This window comes from Hemitrygon akajei, chromosome 10 (assembly GCF_048418815.1).
Source record: "Hemitrygon akajei chromosome 10, sHemAka1.3, whole genome shotgun sequence".
NCBI lineage: Eukaryota > Metazoa > Chordata > Chondrichthyes > Myliobatiformes > Dasyatidae > Hemitrygon > Hemitrygon akajei.
Window position 1 is genome coordinate 126,081,061 of NC_133133.1, and position 25,317 is coordinate 126,106,377.

Here is a 25,317-nt window from a genome sequence, read left to right on the forward strand (position 1 = left end):
CAGTTCTGTTTCAGTCCCCAAACCAATACCACAGACCTTCCCTTTCCAGGCAGCACTATTTCAGAACCCAATGACAGGCCACTGCCCAGCTCTCTCCCTACAGCGCTGTGTTGGTGTCTAAATTATGACAGTGCCCCACTCTATTTCTAAAACACTCTGCCAGTCCCCAAACTAATCCCACCACACTCTGATTGTATTCAGACTAATACCATTCCCCCATTCTCTCTCCACCATCCTGTGTTGGACCCAAAATTAATCCCCCTTGCCTCACCCTCTCCTTATAGACCTGACTCTCCACAAAGTAATCCGACTGCCCCATTCTCTCTCTAGAGCTTTGTCTGTTACCAAGCTAATCATGCTGCCCAGCTCTGTCAACACAGCCCTTTCTTGGTTCCTAAACAGTGTCAGTGGCCACTCTATTTTCAAATCCATCCAGCTGCTCCAAGTGTTTCAATGTCACCCACAGCATTGTCAGCCCTAAAATAATTCAACACCTGTATTTTCCCCACAGCCCTGTGTCAATCCCCCAAGTACTATCCGCTCTCTTCATGCTGTGTCGATCCACAAACTAATCCCACTGCAGGGAGAGTGCAGGACAGTAGGACTGGTTTGTTGTCTGAAACAGCATTTGGTGAGAGAGTGGGAATATAGGACAACACTGGTGCATTTGGATTGGTTCGGGGACTAACACAGGTCTGTGGGGAGACTTCTAATATTTGACATTTGTATCCTTTAAAGAGACTCTCTACACATTATCTATGCCTCATATAATTTTATAAACCTTTATCAGGTCTCCCCTTCACCTTTGACAGCCAGATAATAAGTGTGACCCACCTTTCCTTTATTACTCTACAATGCAGACAGTATGCAGGTGAATCTCTTCTGTACCCTCCCCAAAGCCTCCATAACCTTCCTATAATTGGGCAACCAGAAAATGACAAAGTATTGTCAGCAGTTTTTGGTTTTTTTCTGCATTTGCTGCTTCATTGATCAGACCCCATTTTAAACTTTGAACACGGGAGGATGATGAATTGTCCTCAAAGTAAATTGCTTGCCATATCGCAGAATCAAACACTACAGAAACAAACATTTTATGAGCCTTGCCCATGTGAAGCATCAAGTAGCCCATGACAGTAATCCCATTTAATAGCACTTGGTCTATGACTTGCTGTGACTTGGCCATTCAGGTGCTGTAGGTACTGCATAAACATGACAGTACTCATCTCCCTCACCTACTTGGGCAACAAGTTCCAGAATGCTGCCACCCTCCAGATGAAAACCTTTCTCCTCCGATACCCTCTAACTTGCCTGTTGGATTTAGATGTTTTTTTCATTATGAAGTTTTGCACAATGGACCCTATCCACATCCCCCCATGGTTTTATTAAAGAAAATTAAGCTAGTTGAGAGCTTCAAGTTCCTAGGTGTAAAGATGACCAACACTTTCTGCTGGTCCACATTGATGTTGCAGCCAAAAAAGTGCCCTAGTATCTCTACTTTTTCCCAAGGCTAAGAAAATTCAGTGCATCCTTAGTGACTCACCAATTGTCACAGATGCACCATAGAAAACATTCTATATGGATGTATCATGCTTGGTATGGAATATAGCTCTGCTCTAGACCTCGGCACTGTAGAGTTATGAACACAGCCCAGTCCTTCACACAAACTAACCTCCCTTTCACTGTCTTTGTGTACACTTCCCAGTGCCTCAAGAAAGCAGCCAACATAAGCAGCCCAATCATTTTCTATTCTCCCATCCCATATAAAAGCTTAAGGGCACATATCACCAGGCTCTAGGACTGCTTTTAATTTGCTGTTATCAGACTATTGATTTTGATCTCCTAGTTTACCTCGTCAAGGCTCTTGCACGTTGTTTATCGACCTGCAGTGCCTGGCACACACTCTGCATTTTGTTTAACTTTCACTGCCTCAGTGTTATTGTGCATGGAATAATCTATATGGATGGCAAACAAAACAGAAGCTTTTGTACCTCAGTAAGTATGACGATGACAAAACAACACTAACAAACATTTATCAGTTCATCCCTTTGCCAAAAGGGCAAATACTTTAACTATATGGATTATTTATTTGAAGAAGAAGAAGAAAGTCCTTAACTCTGAGTGGAGTCATCGGGACGTTGTCGTGACGGCGTTTTTTTTAAGCAGGCTTTCTTATTGTTACAGGGCACAGTTGCTAGCTCGACGCTAACCCAGCATGGATGGAAAGCATGCAAGGGATTATTTAGTAGAGTGATTCATTAATGAGCAAAAGCTTTAGGACCTTCGTTAGCTGACGTTGCAGTGGGTTTTGGATGCCTGTCTTTCAGGATTTAAAATGCACTGAAGTACTTTGAAAGAAAGCCATGGTGGCCAGGGATCTCTCTTGCTGCCCCCTTCCTCGATTGATGGGAAATCTTGATTACCGATTGCAGAGGGTGTCGGAGGAGGGAGTTATTTGAATACAGTCTCCTGCAAAAGGTGGTAGCTACTCTTTGACATGTTTTCTTGGCCTGGCAGGGAGTGGTGGCAGAAACATCCTTGCCCTCTGCATCTGAGTGAGATTTGAGATCTGTGTCAAACCGCTGCTCTTCTGGGGCTGTCTGGATTTTCATTAGGTAACGTAGCACTCAGTGGAAGTGATGGAACACATCAGGAGGGGGCGAGCTACCTGGACACATACCAATTAGATTAGCTGCCTCAAATTCGGTCTGTGGTTAGGGACAAGAGGTTGTGACTGCACGTGAGGCAGGTAGTGAGATCCAAGAGACAGTGCTGGAGGAGATTCAGCCCTTGAGCTTGTCCATCAGGTTTGAGATTCTTGCTCCCTGTGTGGATGAGAGTGGGGGCTGTAGGAAGGATGAGCAACTTAACTGTGGCACTGTGGTTCAGGGAGCCATTTAAGAAGGGTGAGAGAAAAGCACTGTAGTGGTAATTGGGGATAGTATAGTCAGGGGAATAGATAAGTTTCTCTGTCGTGAGGATAGAGCATCCCGAAGGCTGTGTTTGCTGCCAGGTTCGTGACATCTGACCTGCAGAAGAATTTGCAGTGGGAGGGGAGAGATCTCATTGCCGTGATCCATGTGGGTATCAATGACATGGGTAGAATGAGGAAAGGGGTTCTGCTAAGGGAATTTGAATAGCTAGGGAGTAAATTAAAAAGCAGAACCAAAAAGATGGTAATCTCTGGATTACTACTTGAGCCACATGCAAATTGGCATAGGGTTAAGAAGATTAGAGAGTTAAGTGTGTGGCACAAGAATTGGTGAAGAAGTGAGTTTGAATTCATGGGAAACTGCCACAAGTATTGTGGAAGGAGGGAGATGTTCCATTGGGATAGGCTCCACCTGAACCACGGTGGGACCTGGATCCTGGCGAATCGCATAACTAGGGTTGTGGATAGGGCTTTAAACTAAATTCAGTCAGCCTTCCTATCTGCAGGGGATTGGTTCTGGGACTCCCCGCAGATACCAAAAAGCGCAGATGTTCAAGTCCCTTATTTAACCTGTCTCAGTGCGGGTGGACTTTAGGACCCAGGGAAACTCCAGACCTTATTTAACCTGCCTCAATGCGGGTGGACTTTAGAACCTGGGGGAGTTGCGAACCTTATTTAACCTGTCTCAGTGCGGATGGACTTTAGGACCCAGGGAAACTCCAGACCTTATTTAACCTGTCTCAATGCGGGTGGACTTTAGGACCCGGGGGAGCTCAGATCCGCAGCCCATGGCTGCTGCTGAATCTGTAGTGTTTCTGTTCCTTTGACGGAAAATGATCACGATTGAAAATAAAGTGGAAATAATAAAGCAATTGGAAAGAGGTGAAACGCCATTGGTCATTGGAAAAGCGTTAGGCTACAGTTGGTCAAGGATCAGAACAATTTTAAAGGATAAAGTGAGAATAATGGAGCATGAGATAGGCCCTGCCGTGATGAAAGCGTTGCTTAGTAATAATTACTGAAATACATACGTTTCTTAAGTGTTTTATATGCATAGAAAGGTAAAATATATACTAAGACAAACGTTTGACTGACTGACGGTAAATAATACTGGATGTACCTGTTTTGACTTGCGTACAAATCCGACTTAAAGACTGCCTGTACTTTAAATCATCTCTAGATTACTTATAGTACTTAATACAATGTAAATACTATGTAAATAGTTGTTATACTATGTTGTTTCGGGAATAACGACAAGAAAAAAAGGTCAGTACATGTTTAAACAACAAGTGCTGGAGAGAGAACTTATGGGTTTTCCCGATCTGCGCAATTGGAACCTGTGGATAAGGAGGGCCGACTGTAGCAGGCGGGGTAGCTTCAACAGATTGGAGAAGTATGGATAAAGTAAAAGAGAAAAGTGTGGATAAAGATAAAGTAAAAGCAAAAGTTAAAAAGGAAAAAAGTAAGATGCAGAAAAGTTACAAATATTACTAGATTTTCAAGGCACAATGAGTGTAAGGGCACTTTATCTGAATGCCTGTAGTATTCGTAACAAGGGTAGAGAACTTGTGGCATAAATCTGTGGTATGATTTAGTAGCCATTACAGAGACATGGTTGGAGAGTGGAGAGGATTAGGAATTAAATATCCCAAGAATATCAGGTAATATGGAAGGATAGGTAGGAAGGGAAGGGGGGTGGGGTAGTGCTCTTAATTAAGGATGAGATCAGGGTGATAGTGAAAAATGATATAAAATCTAAAGAGCAGAATGTTGAATCCTTCTGGGTAGAGATTAGAAATAGTAAAAAGGGGGAGGGGGGAATCACTGGTGGGAGTGGTCTGTAGGCCACTGAATAATAACATTGCAGTGGCACAGGTAATAGAGAAATATCTGAGGCATGTAAATAATGGAACAGCAGTTATCATGGGGGACTTTAACTTGCACATATATTGGGTGGATCAAGGTGATCAAGGCAGTCTTGAGGAGGACTTTGTAGAGTGCAAAACTGATGGCTTTCTTGAACGGCATGTTACTGAACCTGCAAGGGAACGTGCTATCTTAGATCTGGTCATGTGCAATGAGACAAGTAAAATTAGCAATTTTATCATTCGGAATCCTCTTGGAAAGAGTGGTCACACTATGATGGAGTTTCATACAAATGGAGGATGCAATCGTTCAATCTAAAACCAATGTATTATGCCTAAACGAGAGACTACAATGGGATGAGGGAGGAATTGGATATGGTATACAGGGAACACAGGCTATATGGTGGGATGGTTAAGGAAGAGGGAAAGACTTTCAAAGACATTTTTCATGGTGCTTAACAAAAGTATATTCCAATTATAAGCAAGGACAGTAAGGGTGGGGAGAGTGAGCCATGGTTAACTGAGGAAATAAAGGAAGGTATCAAACTGAAAGCTTTAGTGTGCAAAGTCACCAAGAATAGTGGGAAACTAGAAGATTGGGAACACTTTAAAAAGAAACAAAGAACCACTAAGTGAGCAATGAAGAAAGGGAAGCTAGATTATGAAAATAAACTAGCCAAAAATATAAAAATGGGTAGTAAAGGTTTTTATAATTATATAAATCAGAAAAGGGAGGACAAAGTGAACGTAGGTCCTTTGGAGGACAAGAAGGGGGAATTGATATTGGGTAATGAGGAAATGGCCGAGGTTTTGAATGACTATTTTGTGTCGGTTTTCACGGTGGAGGCACGTCTAACATGCCGAAGAGAGATGATATGGATGTGATGGGAGGTGAAGAGCTCGATACAATAGCTGTCACTAAAGAGGTAGTGTTGAGCAAACTAGTGGGCCTAAAGATAGACGAGTCTCCTGGGTCCTGATGGAATGCATCCCAGGGTACTGAAAGAAATGGCAGAGGTTATAGCAGAGGCTTTGGGTGATAATTTACTAAAATTCTCTGGACTCTGGGTAGGTCCCGACGGATTAGAAGAAGGCGAATGTCATGTTGAAAAGAGAATGTAGTCAAAAGGCAGGTAACTGTAGGCCAGTTAGTTTAACATCTGTAGTTGGGAAAATGCTTGAAGTTATTAAAGAAATAATAGCGAGGCATCTGGAAAGAAATGGATCCATCAGGCAGATGCAGCATGGATTCAGCAAAGGCAGGTTATGTTTGACAAACGTACTGGTGTTCTTTGAGGATATAATGAGCACAGTGGATAGAGGAGAACAGATGGACGTTACTTACTTGGATTTCCAGAAGGCGTTCGCTAGGGTGCCACATAAAAGACTTAGCCATAAGATAAGGATGCATTGAGTTGGGGGTCATGCATTAACGTGGATAGAGAATTGGTTAACCAATAGAGAGCAGAGAGTTGGGATATATGGGTGTTACTCTGGTTGGCAATCAGTGGTGAGCGGTGTGCCACAGGGGTCGGTGCTGGGCTCACAACTGTTCACGATACACATTAGTGATTTGGAAGAAGGGACTGAGTGTAGTGTATCTTAAATTTGCTGATGACACTAAATTGAGTGGAAAAGTGCAGGGGATATGGATAGTCTGCGGAGAGATATAGATAGGCTAAGTGAGTGGGCAAGGGTCTGGCAGATGGAGTACAATGTTGGTAAATGCAGTCATTCACTTTGGAAGGACAAATGGAAGATCAGATTATTATTTAAATGGTAAAAAATTGCAGCATGCTCCTCTGCAGAAGGACTTGGGTGCTTGTACATGATTTGCAAAAGGTAGGTTTGCAGGTGCAGCAGGCTGTCAATAAGGCAAATGGGATGTTGGCCTTCAGTGCTGGAGGGATTGAATTTATGAGCAGGGGGGGTTATGCTGCAACTGCATAGAATACTGGTGAGGGTGCATCTGGAATACTGCATGCAGTTCTGACCTCCTTACTTAAGGAGAGATGTATTGGCTTTGGAGGTGGGGCAGTGGAGATTCACCAGATTGATTCCAGAGATGAAGGGGTTTGACTATGAGGAGAAATTGTGTCACCTAGGACTGTACTCATTGGAATTCAGAAGGATGCGAGGAGATCTTATAGAAACATAAAATTATGAAAGGGATAGATAAGATAGAGTCAGGAAAGTTGTTCCCACTGGTAAGTGAGACTAGAACTGGGGGTCACAGCCTCAAGATTTGGGTTGTAAATTTAGGATGGAGATGAAGAGGAACTGTTTTTCCCAAAGAGTGGTGAATTTTCTGCCCAATGAAGTAGCAGAGGCTGTCTCAGTAAATATATTTAAGACAAGGTTGGATAGATCTTTGCATAGTAGGGGAATTAAGGGTTATGGAGAAAATGCAGGTAGGTGGAGATGAATCAATGGTCAGATCAGCCATGATCTTATTGAATGGCGGAGTAGGCTCGATGGGCCAAATGGCCTTCTGCTCCTATTTATGTTCTTAAGCGGCCATGACTTGGCCAATGGTGGACGACCATCCTTCTTATCAACCAACTGCAGTGTAAGCAGTGTGACTTTACATCTGGTTGCTGAGAAACTCCATCTTCCTGACTCCTGGAGTGCCACATCCTTGAGATACCACAGCCTCTGCCTGAATCTCATGCTGGTCCTGACTTTCATGTTTCTCATATTCATGAGATCTGAGCTTTTGAAGGATGTAGGCCAACTGCTTAAATGGAATGTCATATATTGGTTGAATAAATTCCTCACATTACAGTAAATGTATAAACAATGCTGATGCAATCATGGGATAGATTCAGGGCAGACTGAGGAATTAACAAAATGCTCACACAGATTTGCTGGCTGGCCTCCCAGTAGAGTCTAATGGGGTAACAAGGACCAGAATGTGTCTGGTAGATCCAGGTAACCACAAAGAGAGTATAAACAAAATGGTAACAATCGATACCTTGTCAACACCAAGCCATGTCACAATGGCTTTGTAACTGGCTATGTAACCTCATCGAGACCCAAGGAGGAGGGGGACAGCTATCCCCAAAACAAAATCACAAGCTCATGGCCAACAACCAAAGAGGAGAGCCACCTCAAGGAAGGAGATGTAAGGAGAGAGAGAGAGAGTGTGAGGCAAAGTTGGGCAATTCTAAGGCATCATTCCCAATCTTGGGATGTTTCGAGGATGTTTGCAAAAAAAAAACTAAGCATTTTCTTGAATGGTCATTAATGTAACAGGAACACATTTGTAAAACGGTGAAGTTGCAAAGAATAAGATGTGATCAAACAATCTGATACCACAGGTTATCAGCAAAATGATGGACCTAGCACCCACTCTTTCTGACCCAAATCTCAAGTCATAATAAGCAAACCCCTGACACTAAACCCTATCCCTCACCCGTCTCAACTTGTAACCATCAGGCTAATCCCTAACCATTATACTAACCCTGTCTCTGATCAGAGCTGTAATCCAAATCCCTCACACTAAATCTTGACTGGTACCTCAATTTCTAACACTAATGTTCATTGCTAACCCAAGCACTGTTCCTGACCCAGGCTCAACTGATCCTGACCCAGTCCTTATCCTTATTTGTCCTGCTTGGATGTTCAAAAAGGCCCTTGACAAGGTGACACACATGAGGCTGCTAAACAAGATAAGATCCCATAGTATTACAGCAAAGATGCTAGAAAGGGTAAAAGATTGGCTGACTAGCAGGAGGTGAAGATTGGGAATAAAGGGGACCTTTTCTGGTTGGCTGCCAGTGGCTAGTTGTTACGCAGGGGTTGGTATTAGGACTGCTTCTTTTCATGTTATATATCGATTTTAGATGATGGATGAAGATAGGTAGTGGGGCAGGTAGTGTTGAGGAAGCAGAGAGTCTGCAGAGGACTTGGGCAGTTTAGGAGAATGAGCAAAGAAGTGGCAGATGGAATATAGTGTAAGGAAGTATATGGTCATGCACTTTGATAGAAAGAATAAAGGTGTAGACTATTTTCTCAACAGGTGAAAAATTTCAGAAATCAGGTGCAAAGGGATTTGGGAGTCCTCGTGCAGGATTCCCGAAAGGTTAAATTACAGGTTAAGTCGATGGTAAGGAAGGCAAATATAATGTTAGCATTCATTTCAAGAGGACTAGAATGTGAAAAGAAGGATGTAATGCTGAGGCTTTTAAGGCATTGGTCAGACTGCACTTGGAGTAAATAGTTTTGGGTCCCTTATGTAAGAAATGATATGCTGGCATTGGAGAAGATCCAGAGGAGGTTTTTGAGAATGATTGCAGGATTGAAAGGGTTAACATGAGCATTTGATGTCTCTGTACTCACTGAAGTTTAGAAATATGGGGGGGGGGGGGTGTCTAATTGAAACCTATCAAATATTGAAAGGTCAAGACAGAATTGATGTGGAGAGGACGTTTCCTATGGTTGGGAGATCTAGGACCAGAGAGCACAGCCTCAGAATAGGACACGCCTTTATACAGAGGCAAGGGGGAATTTCTTTAGCCAGAGGGTGGTGATATGGTACAAATATTTGCCACAGACAGCTGTGGGGGCCAAGTCATTGGATATATTTAAAGCGGAGGTTGATAAGTTCTTGATTAGAAAGGGTATCAAAGATAATGGGAAGAAGGCAGGAGAATGGGGTTGAGAGGGATATTAAATCAGCTGTGATGGAATGACAGAGCAGGCTCGATGGGCCAAATAGCCTAATTCTGGTACTATATCTTATGGTTTTATTTATAAAGATCGAGCTTCAGAAGACTCAATGGCAACTCCTTTCTAGCTCCTCCCAGCAGATCTATTTATTATCCTTGCTGTGATCATTCTGCTTTTTAAATCTAAATTCTGAGGCTTTAAGAATTACTAATATGGCGCTTTCTCTAACTGTAACACTGTATTTTGTTATTGTTTTCTTTTAGTACTACTTCCACGTACTCTCGTTTGTCAAATGGCATGCAAATAAGTTTTTCATTGCACCACAATACATGTTTCAAAGGTACATTTAATGTCAGAGAAATGTATACAATATACATCCTCAAATGCTTTTTCTTCACAACCATCCACAAAAACAAAAGTGCCCCCAAAGAATGAGTGACAGTTAGAACCCCAAAGTCCCCCCTAGCTCCCCTCCCACCTGCGCATAAGCAGCAGAAAACAATTCCCCCTCACTCCACCATCAAAAAACAAGCATTGCCACCCGCCACCTAGCACTCAAAGACATAGACTTGCAGTTACCTCAAAGACTACATTGTTCACCCCGGCATTCGACATACCACCGGGGCGCGCGCGCGCGCGCTCTCGCTCTCTCTCTCTCTCTCTTTCTCTCTCTCTCTCTCTCTCTCCTCCTCTCCCCTCTCCCTCTCCCTCTCCCTCTCCCTCTCCCTCTCCCTCTCCCTCTCCCTCTCCCTCTCCCTCTCCCTCTCCCTCTCCCTCTCCCTCTCCCTCTCCCTCTCCCTCCCCCTCCCCCTCCCCCTCCCCCCTCCCCCTCCCCCTAATAAGAGAGAAAGAGGTGTCTCCGTTTCACAGCGAGAGGGGAGACATAACTAACAACTCACAGGTTTACGATGTTAAAAGTCCATTGTGTCGCTTTTTCCGAGCTCTGTGCCAGGCACACAGCCTTAGATCTTCCATCTTCCACGACACACCGGTCTTCTGCTAGGACACTGACCTCCGATCCCCTCCTCTCCAGAGCCACGAACACTCGGTCCTCAGAAGGCGAGCAGAGCTCCTTGCGCACTGAGCAACGGCCAGTTGTGAGACCCTGAAAGCAGGTCCCATTCCCGCAGAGAACCATAGTCAGTGGTCTTCAAAAGAACCTTGAAAGGGAAAAATAGAGATAATAAAGATGGAAATAGAGCTGTTTCTGAAGATGTAAGCGAAGGAGTTGCTGTTAGGCGCCATTAACCCTCCCAAGCTCTGCCTTCTTCATGTGACAATAATACAGCAATTACCAAAATCTCCCGTTAAACAGGGTTCTGAAATTACTGACTTCATACTGACTGTACTCTTTTCCATAGATGCTGCCTGGCCTGCTGAGTTCCTCCAGCATTTTGCATATGTGTTGCTTGGATTTCCACTATCTGCAGATTTTCTCTTGTTTGTGATTGGGCTTTGTTCATTTCTTTGACTACCCCCCAAGGCTGAAATGTTCTGTTCATAACTTAGTGTCCTATTTAACCAGAAGCCAAGCCTTTCACTCCATAATGTGCTCATCAGCTAGCCTGTCTATTTCCACCTCTCCAGCATTATCCTTCACAATGAATGTTATCTTATTAAGTATATTGAGATCTTTCATTGTGTTAATCTTGCAGATTCCCAACACTTGTCATATCAGCAGGGACCATTTCTTTGATTTTTTTCCCTGTTGCCCATGTCCATTGAAGTCTGACGATCAGTTGCTGTTTCCTCATATCTTTAGCTGGGAAACTCATCTGGGATGAGCTTAAATCTTCTGGACACTTGGTTGCTGTTGCCAGAGTCATTTACTATCTCCTTTGGTTTCCATCCTAGGAATAAACAGGAGTTCAGAGCACATCTACGATAGACAAAACAACCAACTATTGTCAAAAAAGGATTGAATTTAGAAAGCACAATTGGAGGTCTTGCTTTGAGCGTGAATCATAAGATCACTCCATACACCATGAATGTGTTTTTATAATACATTAATTGTACTCTGTTCTGTTTACACTTCATTGCTGTAAACTTGTCACCGTCCAAATTTGTCCTGCCATCTGCTCATTATCCATTTCAAGTGATAGCATCATCTTCTTTGGTACTTTTTTCTGCACATACATCTTTACATCCTTTGAAAAGTTATATTAACCTGTTATAGTTGAAATTTTCTGTTTCATGTCAAGTTCAACCTGTTAGAGCTTCAGTACATTTTGAAATCAATCCATTTTGGGATGAGAAGTGAAAATGCCAGATTATTTGTCTGGTATGCTTGTAAATGGTATTCATTTAACTATTGAGTTACAGTTAGTTGTGTGGGGGGGGGGGGGCAACGTGAAGAATGTTTAAGTTCGGATTTTGTCTGAAATGATAGTAGGGATGATAATCTTCAGAACATTTAAAATAAACTTGGATTTTCCCTTAAAGGTCTGCAGTGTTACAGATTTTGTGCTGGAAAATAGGTTTTAGACCAGTTTGCAAATTTTAACCCTTTATGGTGGGCTGCTGTTTCATGAATTTTCTATAGTTCAATATATGACATTGGCAGTACTACATTTTCTGGGTTCTAATCCCATTTCCAAAAAGTAATTGTATAAAATTATTTTTCAGGTTATTATCCCCCAGTGTACAAAGAAACATGGGCGCACAGACGTTAAATCTTCAAAAGATGGTAACTGTTAATTATTCATGCCACATCATTCAAGACAATCAATTAAGACAAACATACCAAAGATCTTGGTTAAAAATATACATAATATTAAAAGGCCTAGATAGAGAGGTCATTGAGAGGATGTTTCTAATAGTGGAAGTCCAGGACCAGAGGGAACGGCCTCAGAATACAAGTGGTTCCTTCAGAGGAAAGATGAGGAATTTCTTTAGGCAGAGGGTGGTGAATCTATGGAGGTCAAGTCATTAGGTATATTTAAAGTGAAGTTTGATGGGTTCTTGATTAGTAAGGACATTGAAGCTATGGGAAAAAGGCAGAAGAATTGGGTTAAGAGGAAAAATAAATCAGTCATGATCAAATGGCAGAGTAGAATAAATGAGCTAAACAGCCCGATTCTGCCATGTTTTATGGTCTTAGATTTCAACTGGAAGTGAATGCCAAAGGAAAATGTTTACATTATGTCATGACAATACATCAAACTTGCATTTATTCTTAGGATTCTGTTACATGCAAGAAACATTCTAGAAACTGTCCGCACAATGCATACAGGTTCACCTACAGCTCCTCTTATATGTTTGCATTATGCAAAAACTTTGTGAAGTTCCTGCTATTGGGGCTTTGGTCAGTTTTGTTAGGACGGGAATGGGAAGAGGTGAATATATATGGAGAGAGGGCAGTGGTATATTTTTGTTCACTGAAAGTAGGTGAAGGTGGCATTTGGTTCTGAAACAGTAGCCATTGTTTTCAGGTAGTGAAGAGTTGGGCCAAAACCCACAACAACATGATTATAGGCCAGACCAGGGAAGGATGGGTATTTCAAGTATCAGGATGTCAGTGTACTAAACACTGTTATGTTGCACGCAATGTTCTGGATGAAAGCAGGTCAGGCAGCATCTACAGAGGGAAATAAGCAGTTGATGTGTTCCCTCAGCTTGAAATGTGAACTATTCTTTCCCCTGCCTCACCTGCTGAGTTCCTCCAGTATTTGTGTGTGTTGCTTCAGATTTTTAGCATCTGCAGAATCTTGTGTTTTTATGCCATTCTAAATGTGTGTCTGTTGTTGATGCCAGCACCTTTAATTCCAGACTTATTTAATGGAATTTAAATTTCCCAGCTGTGATCTTGTAAATTGAATTGAAGTTGGGTGATCAATAGTTAGTATTGTGATAATCTAACATTATACTACTGTGTCCTCAGTCTGAGGGATTGGATAAGGCTACAATAGGTGGAGGGGGAAGGAGTGAATATCGGATTGGGATTTTGAAGAAGCGTGAATTTTATCAGCGCTGGAGAATGGATTGAAGCACAAGAGATCTCAATGAAGGGTCTCAGCCTGAGACTCGACTCTATTCCTTTCCATAGATGCTGCCTGACCTGCTGAGTTCTTCCAGCATTTTGTGTGTGTGCGTGTGTGTGACAATCAACTGCGGCCTTATCCGCAATTCAATGAGGAAATATTTTTATTTTCTGCAGAGGTAATTAAAGACTGTTTATTGTCATGTGGGCACAGCTAGTTGAGTTGCTCCCTCACTGGTCCAGCAACTTAGCTTCAATCTTGATCTCCAGTGTTGACCATGTTCTCTCTTCAACCGTGTGGATTTTCCCTGGGTGCTCTGCTTACTCCCACATCCCAATGATGTGATTGGTAGACTAATTGACTAAAGATGAGTGATAGAACTGGGGTGGAGGAGGTGAGTTGTTGACAGGACTATGAAGAGAATAAAGTAGGATTGTTGCCAATTAATTTGATGTTTACTACTGGTTTGGTAGGCCAAAGGACACATTTCAAAGTCAATTTATTACCAAAGTATGTATATGTCACTATGTACTACAGCAAGATTCATTTTCATAGTTGTAGAACTGATAGTGTAACATATACTGCCAACAGCTTTATTTCTTGTAAAGATGTTTTATTTATTTGTCTCCAACCAGGTCATAAACGAACAAGATCTAAAGTCACCACTACAATTAGTCCTACTATCCCAGAAAATTACCAACGAGATAATCAAACTTTACTACTACAGGTACGTCTTCCACAGTGACCCAGCTTGGCTCACGTTGCACACAGCTCCCTTCTATTTTGACCCAGACTTAGTTGTAGTGGCTGTGTACAACAAGTTTATTTGGTCAATAACTACCGTAGATTTCGCACTACAGAGCGCACCTGATTAAAAGCCGCTGGCTCTAATTTTAGAAATAAAATCAATTTTGTACTTGTACAGGCCGCACCGGATTTTCGGCCGCAGGTGTCCCACGTTGTAATATGAGATATTTACACAGAAAGATATTACACGTGAGGATTTTTTAACTTTTAATTAAATCCATATGGTAACATAAACAAATACATATTGCAAATGCTTTTTTTCGAACCGTGCCTGTAACGCGGCTACTTTTAAATATACGTTGCGTATACTTTTTTACTGAACAACATTCCAATATCTCCTAACGACTGGTAAAAAAATATATATACTGCAGCCTACCAGGAAAAGTTATTGATCGCCTTTAGTTTAAAAGTAGCGTTTTGGCTCCGCCGCTCGCCCCCCGCCTTCCCGTTTATCGCAAACCGGCATTTTTCCCACAAGGCGCGGCGAAACCGGGTGTGACGTCATAGCATCCCGGGATGTAGTACAGAAAACAAATATAGTTAAAACACTTCTAACTTTAACTAACAAATGAATTACTAAGCGAAAATATTATAAACTAAATAACTGCCATAAAGGCAGCACAATGCTTTTCTTCGAGTGTTTTCCATGTTGATGAGAGTGAGTGCAAATGACTGATTTACAATAATTTAATTGTGAAAGTGCGCTTGATTTATCGTACAATTTCATTGGACCTCTGTGAACTACTCATCAATTTTATTGGTCTACTGTTACGAGGCAAAATGTTTTTGGCGGCATGAAAACAAATCATGCATTAGCCGCACCGTAGTAAAGGCCGCAGTGTTCAAAGCTGTTCAAAATGTGGGGAAAAAGTAGCGGCTTATAATCCGACATCTACGGTACATTGTTGTTTTGTGGTGGCTGAAATGGAGTGGAGCCAATCATCCTCGATGCTGAGTGTGATGAACGAAAGCAGCATGCAATCCTCGGGCAGCATAGCCAAAACTCGCCAATAAAAATGTTTGACAGTTGATTACAGTCAACACAGTGAGATTACAAAGTTTAACCTGCAACTGTTAAGATTTTGCTGAACCCCCAACTACTACTATGTATTAGGTGATATTTGTATAAAATACATAACTAAAACCAAAGGAGGTGTTTTTAGTTTTAGAAAACTGCAAAATTTGTGTACTCTTAGAGGTTAAAAATTGAGGTTAAGGGCAGTCAGTTGATTATCTTCAATCAATAGCTTTAATTTTAAAAATGATAATTTTGGAAATCTGAAATAAATACAAAAATGCCAGAAATATTCAATGAGTCAGGTAGTGTATGTAGAGGGGAAGATAGATTTAATCTGTTAAATCAGTGATCGTCAATGAAGTGAAGTTGGAAAACAAGCTTGTTTGCAGGGAAGAGAGAGAGCTTGAATGAACAAAACAGTGATAGGATGGGGACCAAAGAAAGATGATGAAATGGGAAGTGCAACACAGGCAAAATCATCTCTGGAGCAACTCTGCAGGTCAGGCAGCATTTATGGAAATGACATTTCAGGTGAGTCCTGATGAAGGTTCTCGGTCCAAAACATTGACCAAAACATTCATTTCCGTAGACGCTACCTGTCCTGCTGAGTTCCTCTAGCATTTGCGTGTTTCTCTGGATTTCCAGCATCTGCAGAATCTCGTGGTTACGACATGGGAGGTGGCGGTGTTACCTGACTTGTTAATGGCATCTGTTGGGTCTACAGGAGGGCTAAGTAGAGGGAGATAACTGAGAATGGGGGAGAAAGACCATGCTCAATGCTGCCAGTGGGCCAGCTGCGCTCCTGACATCCAGTGCTGTCAGTGTGGATTTTGTATGTGACTGGGTTATCCTTCTGTTTCCTGTGACTGCTGTTCACTCAATTCACAAAAATATTGAGGTGGTGGGTCAATTGGGAACTGATAATCCACTAGGGACACTGCACGCAATGTGTGTGGTTGAGTGAAGGACCCGGGGGTGGAGTTGATGGGAATTACAAAATGGATGTGAGTGGGAGTTGTGTTTCTATTAAAAATGGTTTGACAGTCAATGCAGAGTTAATCATAGAATCATGCAGCGCAGAAAGTGGCCCACCTCATCCATACTAACCATGATGCCATGCTACACTAATCCCATTTGTCTGCATGAAGCCCCTGCACCTCTATTCCTATCTGTCTGTATTCCTTTCAGCTGTTCTCATTATTATTGGCTCTTTCACCTCTTGACAGATCATTCCTGATGACCACAACTCTGTGTGGAAGACCTTGCCCCCGAGAACCCCTTTAAATCTTTTCCCTCTAACCTTAAACCTTTGTCCTCTAGTTTTGACTGCCCTCCCTTTGGGAAGAAGACTTTTAAACCTAATCCAATTTATTCCCCCTCATAACTTTATAAACCTGTAAGTTCATACTGCATATCAGTGATAACAATTCCAGCATATCCAATTTCTCTTCGTTACTGCACCCTCAATTGCAGGCAACTTCCTAGTGAATCTCTTCTGGTGGGGTATGTTCAGTCTGCAGTAGCAATCCGCAATGTTGATATTGATGTGGGTTTCTTTTTGCTTATCTCTTCCCTCACCCCTGTTCCCCCCCCCCCCCCACCCCACCTCACTCTGTAAAGGTTGAAGCCTTGCAGTCCCAGTTGCAAGAACAGACACAGCTAGCAAAAGAGCAAATTGATGCATTGCTGGAAGATCGGCGAATTCGTGTGGAAGAGGCACAAGTGCAGCATGAACGGGATAAGGAAAAAATAAGAACTCTGGCAGAAAAGTCAGTTAATGCAGTGTACAACATTCAAAACATTTTAAATTTTACTTTTCTTTAGAGATCAGCTCAGTACCAGGCCCCTCCAGCCCAACAAGCTCGAGCCACCTAACTAGACCCATGTGACCGATTAATCTAACCTGTACATCTTTGGAGTGTGGAAGAAAACCAGAGAACCCAGAGGAAACCCACGCAGTCATGAAGAGAACATACAAACTCCTTACAGATAGTGGCAGGAATTGAACTCAGTTCCCTTGCACTGTAATGGGGTTTTCTGCTAACCACTATGCTGTTGTGCCACCACAATTACTGAGGATGTGTTTCATTTCTGATCCTGGGTTGGTCAGTTCTTTCATCAGGATAGGGATATGATGTGAGAGGATGTTGGAGGGATGTGTACTATGGAGAGTTCTTGCTGGTCTCACCTTGGCTGGCTTACGCAGGCTGTGCCAGTGAACACATTTACTTGCTATTATCAATATAGTAAAACATCCCTGGTAGCTTTATAATGGTAGTCCAAAACAAGATTTAACTGAGCCAGGTGGCCAGATGTTGTTAAGAACTTGAGTAAGATTTAATGAGTACCGTATATTCCGGAGTATAAGCCGACCCCCCATTTCCAAGGTTAACAAAGTGACTTTTTCATGTTACCTTTGTATAAGCGGACCCCTTTTGTAGAGGGTTTTTGATTTAACCAGAAAAGATCACAAGATCTCACATGCCGGTACTCAGCTTTGTTGGATCCGGACCCAGGAAATTTTGTGAACCAGTACCTGCTAAGAAAACAGGCCTACACATTGTAGAGCGTTATAGGCGAATTCTTAATAAATAAATCAGGGAGAGAAATTTTGGATTAGGTTTCCAATGGAAAAGAATCCTCTGAAATGTAACCCCCGTGAAGCCATTTAGCGCCCATCGTAATCTTGTTAAAACTTAACACGGGGTGGCGGGATCAGTACGTGTACTCAGTATTGAGTTTGCGACCACCATGTACAAAAGATTAAAACAAATGCGATATGATGCTGGCTTCAAGCTGAAGGTTGTTGATTTTGCTGAATGAACGAATAATTCTGCAGCTGCTAAGAAGTTTAGTGTAAACGAGAGAGAGTGACAGAGTGGAGAAAGGCAGAGGACACGCTGAGGGAAATACCAAAGGCAAAATGTGCAAACTGCAGGAAAACATGCCAGTGGCCATAACTGGAAGAAAAAGTTTTAGAGTGGGTGAATCACCATCGATCGTCAGGATACACTGTTACCAAAGAAATGATTCGAGTTCAAGTGTTGAAATGGGACGAAAAACACCGTAAGGTCCGCGAAAATTTCAAAGCTACACGAAGTTCGTGAACCCAATTTATGAATAGACGTGATCTTGTGTTGAGACAAAAAACAAAGATTGCTCAGAAAATTCCCGCGGGGTGTTGTTTATGTTCAAGAACGCTGCGGGATGGACGAAATGGGTTGCTTGAAGTGGGTTAAAGAGGTGTGGTGTTGACATCCCAAAGGTGTCAGGAAGTAAAAGTTGCTACTTGTCTGGGACATGTTCAAAGTGCACTTGTCAGGTGAGACAAAAGTAGCATTGAAAGCTGAGAATACGGACACTGCAGTCATCCCCGGTGGTTTGATGTCCGTGCTCCAGCCACGAGATGGGAGTTTAAACAAAGAATTCATGCATCGACAGTGGAACCAATTTGACTCAAAAACAGCCAGTAAATACGACCTGTCTTCCGTATATTTGTTTTTCCAAAGTTGGCACCCTCTGTATAAGCAGACCCCCTAATTTTAGGACCGAAATTTAGGGCCAAATTCTCGGCTTATACACCGGAATTTACGGTATCTTGAAGGTGACCTGGCAGCTTATCAGATTTAAAAAGGAAATGTCAGAAGTTAAGATCTTGGTATTCTTGTCTGTCATTCATAATGATCATGGCTGATGTTCAACCTCTGTGCTATTTTCCTGCCCTATTGTGAAATTCATATATTCCTGAACTGTCCAGAAGTCTTACCATCAATGGATGTGATCACTGACCCTTCATCGCTCTCCAGGAGAGAAAATTCTAAAGATTCTCTTCATCTCAGACCGAACAGGCATACCTCTTACTTTCATACTGTGATCCACACCTTTAGACTTTTTTTTAAATAAAAGGAAACCTCATCCTGCATAGAGGCTATCAAGCCCCTTTAAGAATTTTGAATGTTTTGGCAAGATTTTCTCTCATTTTCACCATAGACCAAATCTGACACTCCTGGAACCAGTCCACTGAATCTTCACTATGCTCTGTGTGGCAGGTACCTCCTCGCCTAGACGTACCAAAACTGCACAGCACACAATATTCCAAGTGAGGTTTCATCAGGGCCCCCCATACATTTGCAAAAACATTTATTTGCTCTCATACTAAATTCTATCATAATAAAGGTGACTAGCCCATTTGTTCTCTTAATCTTAGGCTGTATCTTCATGATGGTTTTCAGCAACTTGTATACAAGCTCAGCCCTGGCCTTTGAACATCTCCCACCATGTAACAAATACTGTACCAAAAGTAAATTATCTTACGTATTTTTCCACACAATATTCCGTCTGCCATATTTATGTCCAGTCAGTCTAACACTTTCAACATCCAGAGGTAATTCATCAGGCCCTTTGGCTTTATCAGCTCTTAACCGTATCAACTTCTCTAGTGTTATCTTTTGACCAACAGTCATTTCCTTGACTGTCTCTTTCTCATTAAACCTTGAGGCTCCAATGATTCCAGCATATTATAAACATGAGATTCTGCAGATTCTGGAAATCCAGAGTAAGCGATAAAATGGAGGAACTTGGCAGGTCAAGTAGTATCCATGGAAAGGAATAAACAGTTGATGTTTCCAACTGAGACCTTTCATTAGGACTGAAAAGGAAGAAGCCAGAATAAGAAAGTGGGAGAAGGGGAAGGAGTACGTGTTAAGTGATGGATGAAGCCAGGTGGTTGGGGAGGGGGGGATAAAGAGAGAAGCTGGGAGTTGTTTGATGGTAGGATCCTGTTGAAGATGGTAGAAGTTGTGGAAAATTATGTGCTGGATGCAGACGCTCATGGGATGACAGGTAAGGACAAGAGGAACTCTATCCCTTTTAGGACACAGGAAGATGGGGTGAAGACGTATGTCTGGGAATTGGAGGAGATAACTGAGGGCAGCATTAATGGTGGAGGAAAGAAATGCTTTGTAGAAGGAGGAAATCTCTAATTTCAGCATATTTTGTGCTTCCTCTATGAAGGCATGATTTGTACAAGGTAGTCATGTCTAATCAATCTTGTAGAATGGGACTAGGCAGAATAACAATTTGGCATAGACATGGTGAGCTGTGTCTGTTCTGTAGTACTCTCTGACTCTTATGACTCTACAAAGGAACTCGTTAATTTCTCTGCAATTTCCTTATTCCATATTATAAATTCTTGTGTATCTGTCTGCAAGGTAGCCATGCTTGCTCTAGCTAGTCTTTTCCCTTTTTATATTTTATGCAAACTCCCCTTTTTCTCTCTCACCTGTCTCCAATTGCCTCCTATTGCGCCTGTCTTGCCCAGCATAGCTGTGCAAGCTCGAAGGAAACTAGAGCATCTGACTGAAAGCAGTGTGGTCAGAACAGCAATGTGAAAACTTCACACAGACATCATCTGAGCTAAGAATTGAATTTAGGTCCATGGAACTGCAAGACAGCAGTGCCCTCTGCTGTGCCACACTTTATTCTCAAATGAGGAAGGGGAAGGTCATGCGACAAACCCTACTATAATTCATCAGGTTGGCAATGAGATGATTCTGGAATATAATTTGAGAAGCCAAAATAGTCAAACAGTGAGGAAACAGATTGCAGCAAGTTCATTTTCCACAAAGGAAAAAAGCCCAAATGATCCTTTGAGAATCTATCAGCTAAAGAAGATGTGAGGGAATGACTGAGGACATGAAAGGGATGCATACTTGAAGAACATAGACAGCAGAGCTTTGTATAAGAGCGAATACTAAAGGATTAGTAAAAGTAAAACATTTGAGAAGACAGGAGCCATGAGGCTAAATATATCAAAGATCATGAAAGTAAATGGGAAAATATTTCATGGACATGTCAAAATTAAAATAAAAGGTTGGTACAGTATAAGAATAGATTAAGGTATAGGCAATTTTTATATTGAGAATGCTTAGTGACTGAGCACCCATGAAGATTTACTAACATTGTTAAAACCCCAGTCAGGACAAATATTCCTGCAATACCTAGTCAGTCTCTGTAAATTTTGTATGTTTCAATGAGCATCAATGATTATAGACCCAATCTACTTAAACTTGTGTACTTCCTGAGGTAATTTTTCCTATTCATTCCAAGTATCAATCTGACAATACTTCCTCATCTCCTGTGCATTATATTCTTGATATGGGCTCATTTGTATCAAGTTCATAGTAAGGTGTCTTTACTTATATATTTGGGTCTGCCTATTTTAAGAGTGGCCAAGTAAACTGGAATTTCCTTGGCTTATTTGAGGAGGTAGAATGACATTTTCTTCACTTAATTGCAACTATTTTGCTTTACTCTAGATTGCAAAAGACTCAAAATCTCCTTTACGAGAGTACCAGAGATTACCTACAACTAAAGTTTGAGGGGCGAGACATTGAAAAGGTCTGGATGGCTGAGAAGGATCATCTGCTACAGGAGCTGGACAGATACAGCAGGCAAAGAAACCGATGCTGTGAAAATGAGACACAGTTGCTTCAGGAGTCACCAATGGAACGTGAGATACAACGGGTACAAAGTGAAGAGATAAAGGTAGCGTACCTTACTTCAAAAATTTGGAGTGAGGGAAGTTACAAATTAAAAGAAAGCCACTTGCCCACTAAGCTTGCACCAACTATCTATCATCCAGTCCTCTATCATAATTGACAAATCTTTTCATTTTAGTTACTTGTCCAACTCTCTCCCTTTTGATTTATACTATTTGATATGGTCCTCTTCTATCATAGACTGACTGAAAGGTCTGGCAGTGCATTGTGGAGCATAACTAGAGTTTTTGAAAATGCTTTTGTCCATATAATTTGTGGTTCTTTTGCTAATGGCCTTGATTGCGTGGTCATTGGGTTAATAGAAAAGAGCCTGCGTCAAGCAGGAAACTAAGGTGTAGAGAAGAAGGATGTACATAGAAACCTTGAAAGGAGGCAATGCAGCTGATATGGTAATCGAATAAAGGTGAAATACTGCAGTTCATAGCAGGATTGAAATGGAAGGAAGATGTTTACATCATGGCTGATTTACGACCTACATCTGACCTCTTGCCCTTATTCCTCAATATCTTTTTTTAAATGGACTTAATAACAGTTATTGATTTAAAAGTCTGGGCCCTCAGTTTTAGACTTTGCTCCCTGTACAAGATTCACAAATTAATTATCTTTTTATTTTCCTTAATACATTGAAAATTTCAATTCCTTATTGCCAAAGGAACAACTTTTAATGTTTCCTCTTGTAATTTATTCTTTGGATGTCCGGATTTCATTCTGGTAAGCATGTTGTTCTCCATTCAAGACTGATGAATCTCTTGCATCACACACAAAATACAGGAGGAATTCAGCAAGTCAGGCAGCACTTGCAGAGTTCCTCCAGAACTTCGTGTGTGTGTTGCTTTGGATTTCCAGCATCTGCAGATTTTCTTGTGTTTATGATGAATTCCTTTTAAGGTGTGATATTCAGAACTGCTCAATGCAGTAAATGTCTAATGGGATAATCTAAATAATTAATTGGTTTGGCATAACATAATGGGCTAAAGAGCCTGTTCCTGTTCTGTATAAAGGTGTAGTTGACAAGACCAGTATTTATTCCCAATTTGTCCATAACATGGTGATCGTGAGATCCTTATGTACAGCTGCTGTCAGTCTTGTGTCACAATTTAATCCTGGGTTCGTGCTGTTGGTGTTTTACCTCTACTCCCATGCACTCTGGTTCTCTGGACACGGAGATTCACATTCACACTAACAGAAATTAGTACCCTGAGTAGGCTACTTGGTCCCTCAAGCCTTTGCCATAATCTCATACACTTGTGCCTGATCTGATTGTAACAATCTGCATTCCTGTTGAGCCTTTCAATCCATTATTAAAAATCTGCCTCTGGCCTAAAATATTCAAAGACTCTGCCCTTTGACAAAGAGAGTTCTAAAAATTCATAATGCCCTGTGAGGAGAAAAATATGTCACAACAGTGCCTAATTTTTATTGCAACCTCCCCAGTTCTAAACTCGCTCATGAGGAAATTCAACATCTCCACATCCATCTGTCAAGATCTGTTGGGCTTCAATCAAATCCCTTCTCACTCAGACTTTAACAAACACAAGCCTATTCTGATTAATGTTTTGTCATGTAACAACCTGTCCGTCCCAGGTATTTGTCCAGCAAACCTCTGAACTGTTTCCAACATGTTGATGTCCTTTCTTAAGTAAAGAATACAATTGACTTGCTACACAGTTTCACCGATGATTTTCAACTCCTTACTTTTGTATTTGCTGTTCTTGCATTCTGACCCAATGCTCTGGGACTTTCAGATTGGGTTGTATCTTAGAGCTTTAGAGCTTTGCAATCTCTCTCCATATAGATAATATACTTGTTTTAAATCTTGCTTTAATGGGCAATTTCACATTTACCCACAGAATTTTTTTTTGCCTATTCACTTAACCTGCCTATAATTGTCTTGTAACCTCATGTTTTCTTTACAAATTAATTTTCTTCCTTTCTTTGTGGCACTAGCAGATTTAAGTATAAAACTTGTATAGATGTGCAGTGGAAAATATATTGACCAGCTGTATTACAACATGGTATGGGAACACCAATGCCCTGGAACAGAAAATTCTACCAAAGTAGTGGAGTCCATCACGGGTAAAGTGCTCCTAACCACTGAGCACGTCTACATGAAACACTGTCACAGGAAAGCAGTATCCATCATCAGGGACCCCCACTACCCAAGGCATGTTCTCTTCTCGCTGCTGCCATCAGGAAAAAGGTACAAGAGCCTCGGGACTTGTATCACTAGGTTTAGTAATAGTTACTACCCCCAACCATCAGACTCTTGAACAAACGGATAACTTCACTCAACTTCATTTGCCCCATCATTGAAATGTTCACACAACCAATGGACTCACTTTCAACGACCCGTCATCTCACGTTCTCAATGTTCACATCCTATGTTGTATCTTGTCTTCTGAAATAATTCTTGTTTATTCTTCTTGTTTGCTTCCATTCTGCTTGTTGGTCATCTGTTCCCGGTATATTCACTTCTGAAGCTATAGGGGGTATTACTCCTTAAAAGTTCTGTTCATAAAGTCCTTGTTCTCAGATGCACACAGTGACTCTGGCCATAACGCCAATTCTTTTATGTTTATATTCATTCAAGTCAGAATCAAGTGATATGGGCTTTGCAGTATTTAATTGCCCATCCCTAGATGAGTTTGAGAAGGTGGTGGTGTGCTGCCTTCTTGAATCACTTTATTCCCTGAGGTATGAGTATACCTTTAATGCTGTTGGATACCTCCGCAGCTGTTTACCATTTACATTGATGATTTGGAAGAGGGGACTGAGTGTAGTGTAGCAAAATTTACTGATGACACTAGACTGAGTGGAAAAGCAAATTGTACAGAGGATGTGGAGAGTCTGCAGAGGGATATAGTTAGGTTAAGTGAGTGGGCCAAAGTCTGGCAGATGGAATACAAAGTTGGTAAATGCGAGATCATCCACTTTGGAAGGAATAATAGAAGAGCAGATTATTATTTAAATTGTGAAAGATAGTGAACAGTATGGAGAATATCACTGCAAGTTTACAGCTAAAAATGGACTCCCTCTTGGAAAGATGGAACTCGGTTGTAGTATACCTGGCAAAATGTGGGATTTGACTGAGGACTGTGATTTTATTTAAAATTGATGTAAATCTATATTGGGCTGATGTAGATCATATGTATGTAATTATAGGTATGTGCCTTTTATTTCTTCTTTCTCTTGCTCCTACTCTCTTCCACCCCTGCTATTGTTAATTCAGGTACAGTGAATTGTGCACCGATAGCCGATGCCTGTTTGTAGCTGTGTGTTTGTCTAATAAACTTTTAAAAAATAAAGTTTAAAAAAAATATTGGTGAAAGATTGCAGCATGCTGTTGTGCAGAGGGACTTGGGAGTGCTTGTGCATGAATCGCAAAAAGTTGGCTTACAGGTGCAACAGTTTATTAAGAAGGCAAACGGAATGTTGGCCTTCATTGCTAGAGGGATTGAATTCAAGAGCAGGGAGGTCATGCTGCAAC

The 25,317-nt window shown here is 41.5% G+C and overlaps 1 protein-coding gene across 4 annotated transcripts in view; it reads left to right on the forward strand.

Moving 5' to 3' along the window:
- The window catches only part of ccdc77 (coiled-coil domain containing 77), a 71,879-nt gene that overhangs the window by 26,955 nt on the left and 19,607 nt on the right, over positions 1 to 25,317 (forward strand). For 3 of the 4 annotated variants that reach the window (XM_073058901.1, XM_073058902.1, XM_073058900.1), the window contains exons 5-8: positions 12,091 to 12,151; positions 14,081 to 14,172; positions 16,891 to 17,039; positions 21,588 to 21,816. In XM_073058901.1, coding sequence (XP_072915002.1) covers positions 12,091 to 12,151; positions 14,081 to 14,172; positions 16,891 to 17,039; positions 21,588 to 21,816 — 531 coding nt within the window. The remainder of the gene's footprint in view (positions 1 to 12,090; positions 12,152 to 14,080; positions 14,173 to 16,890; positions 17,040 to 21,587; positions 21,817 to 25,317) is intronic. The other variant, XM_073058903.1, reaches the window with a different exon arrangement.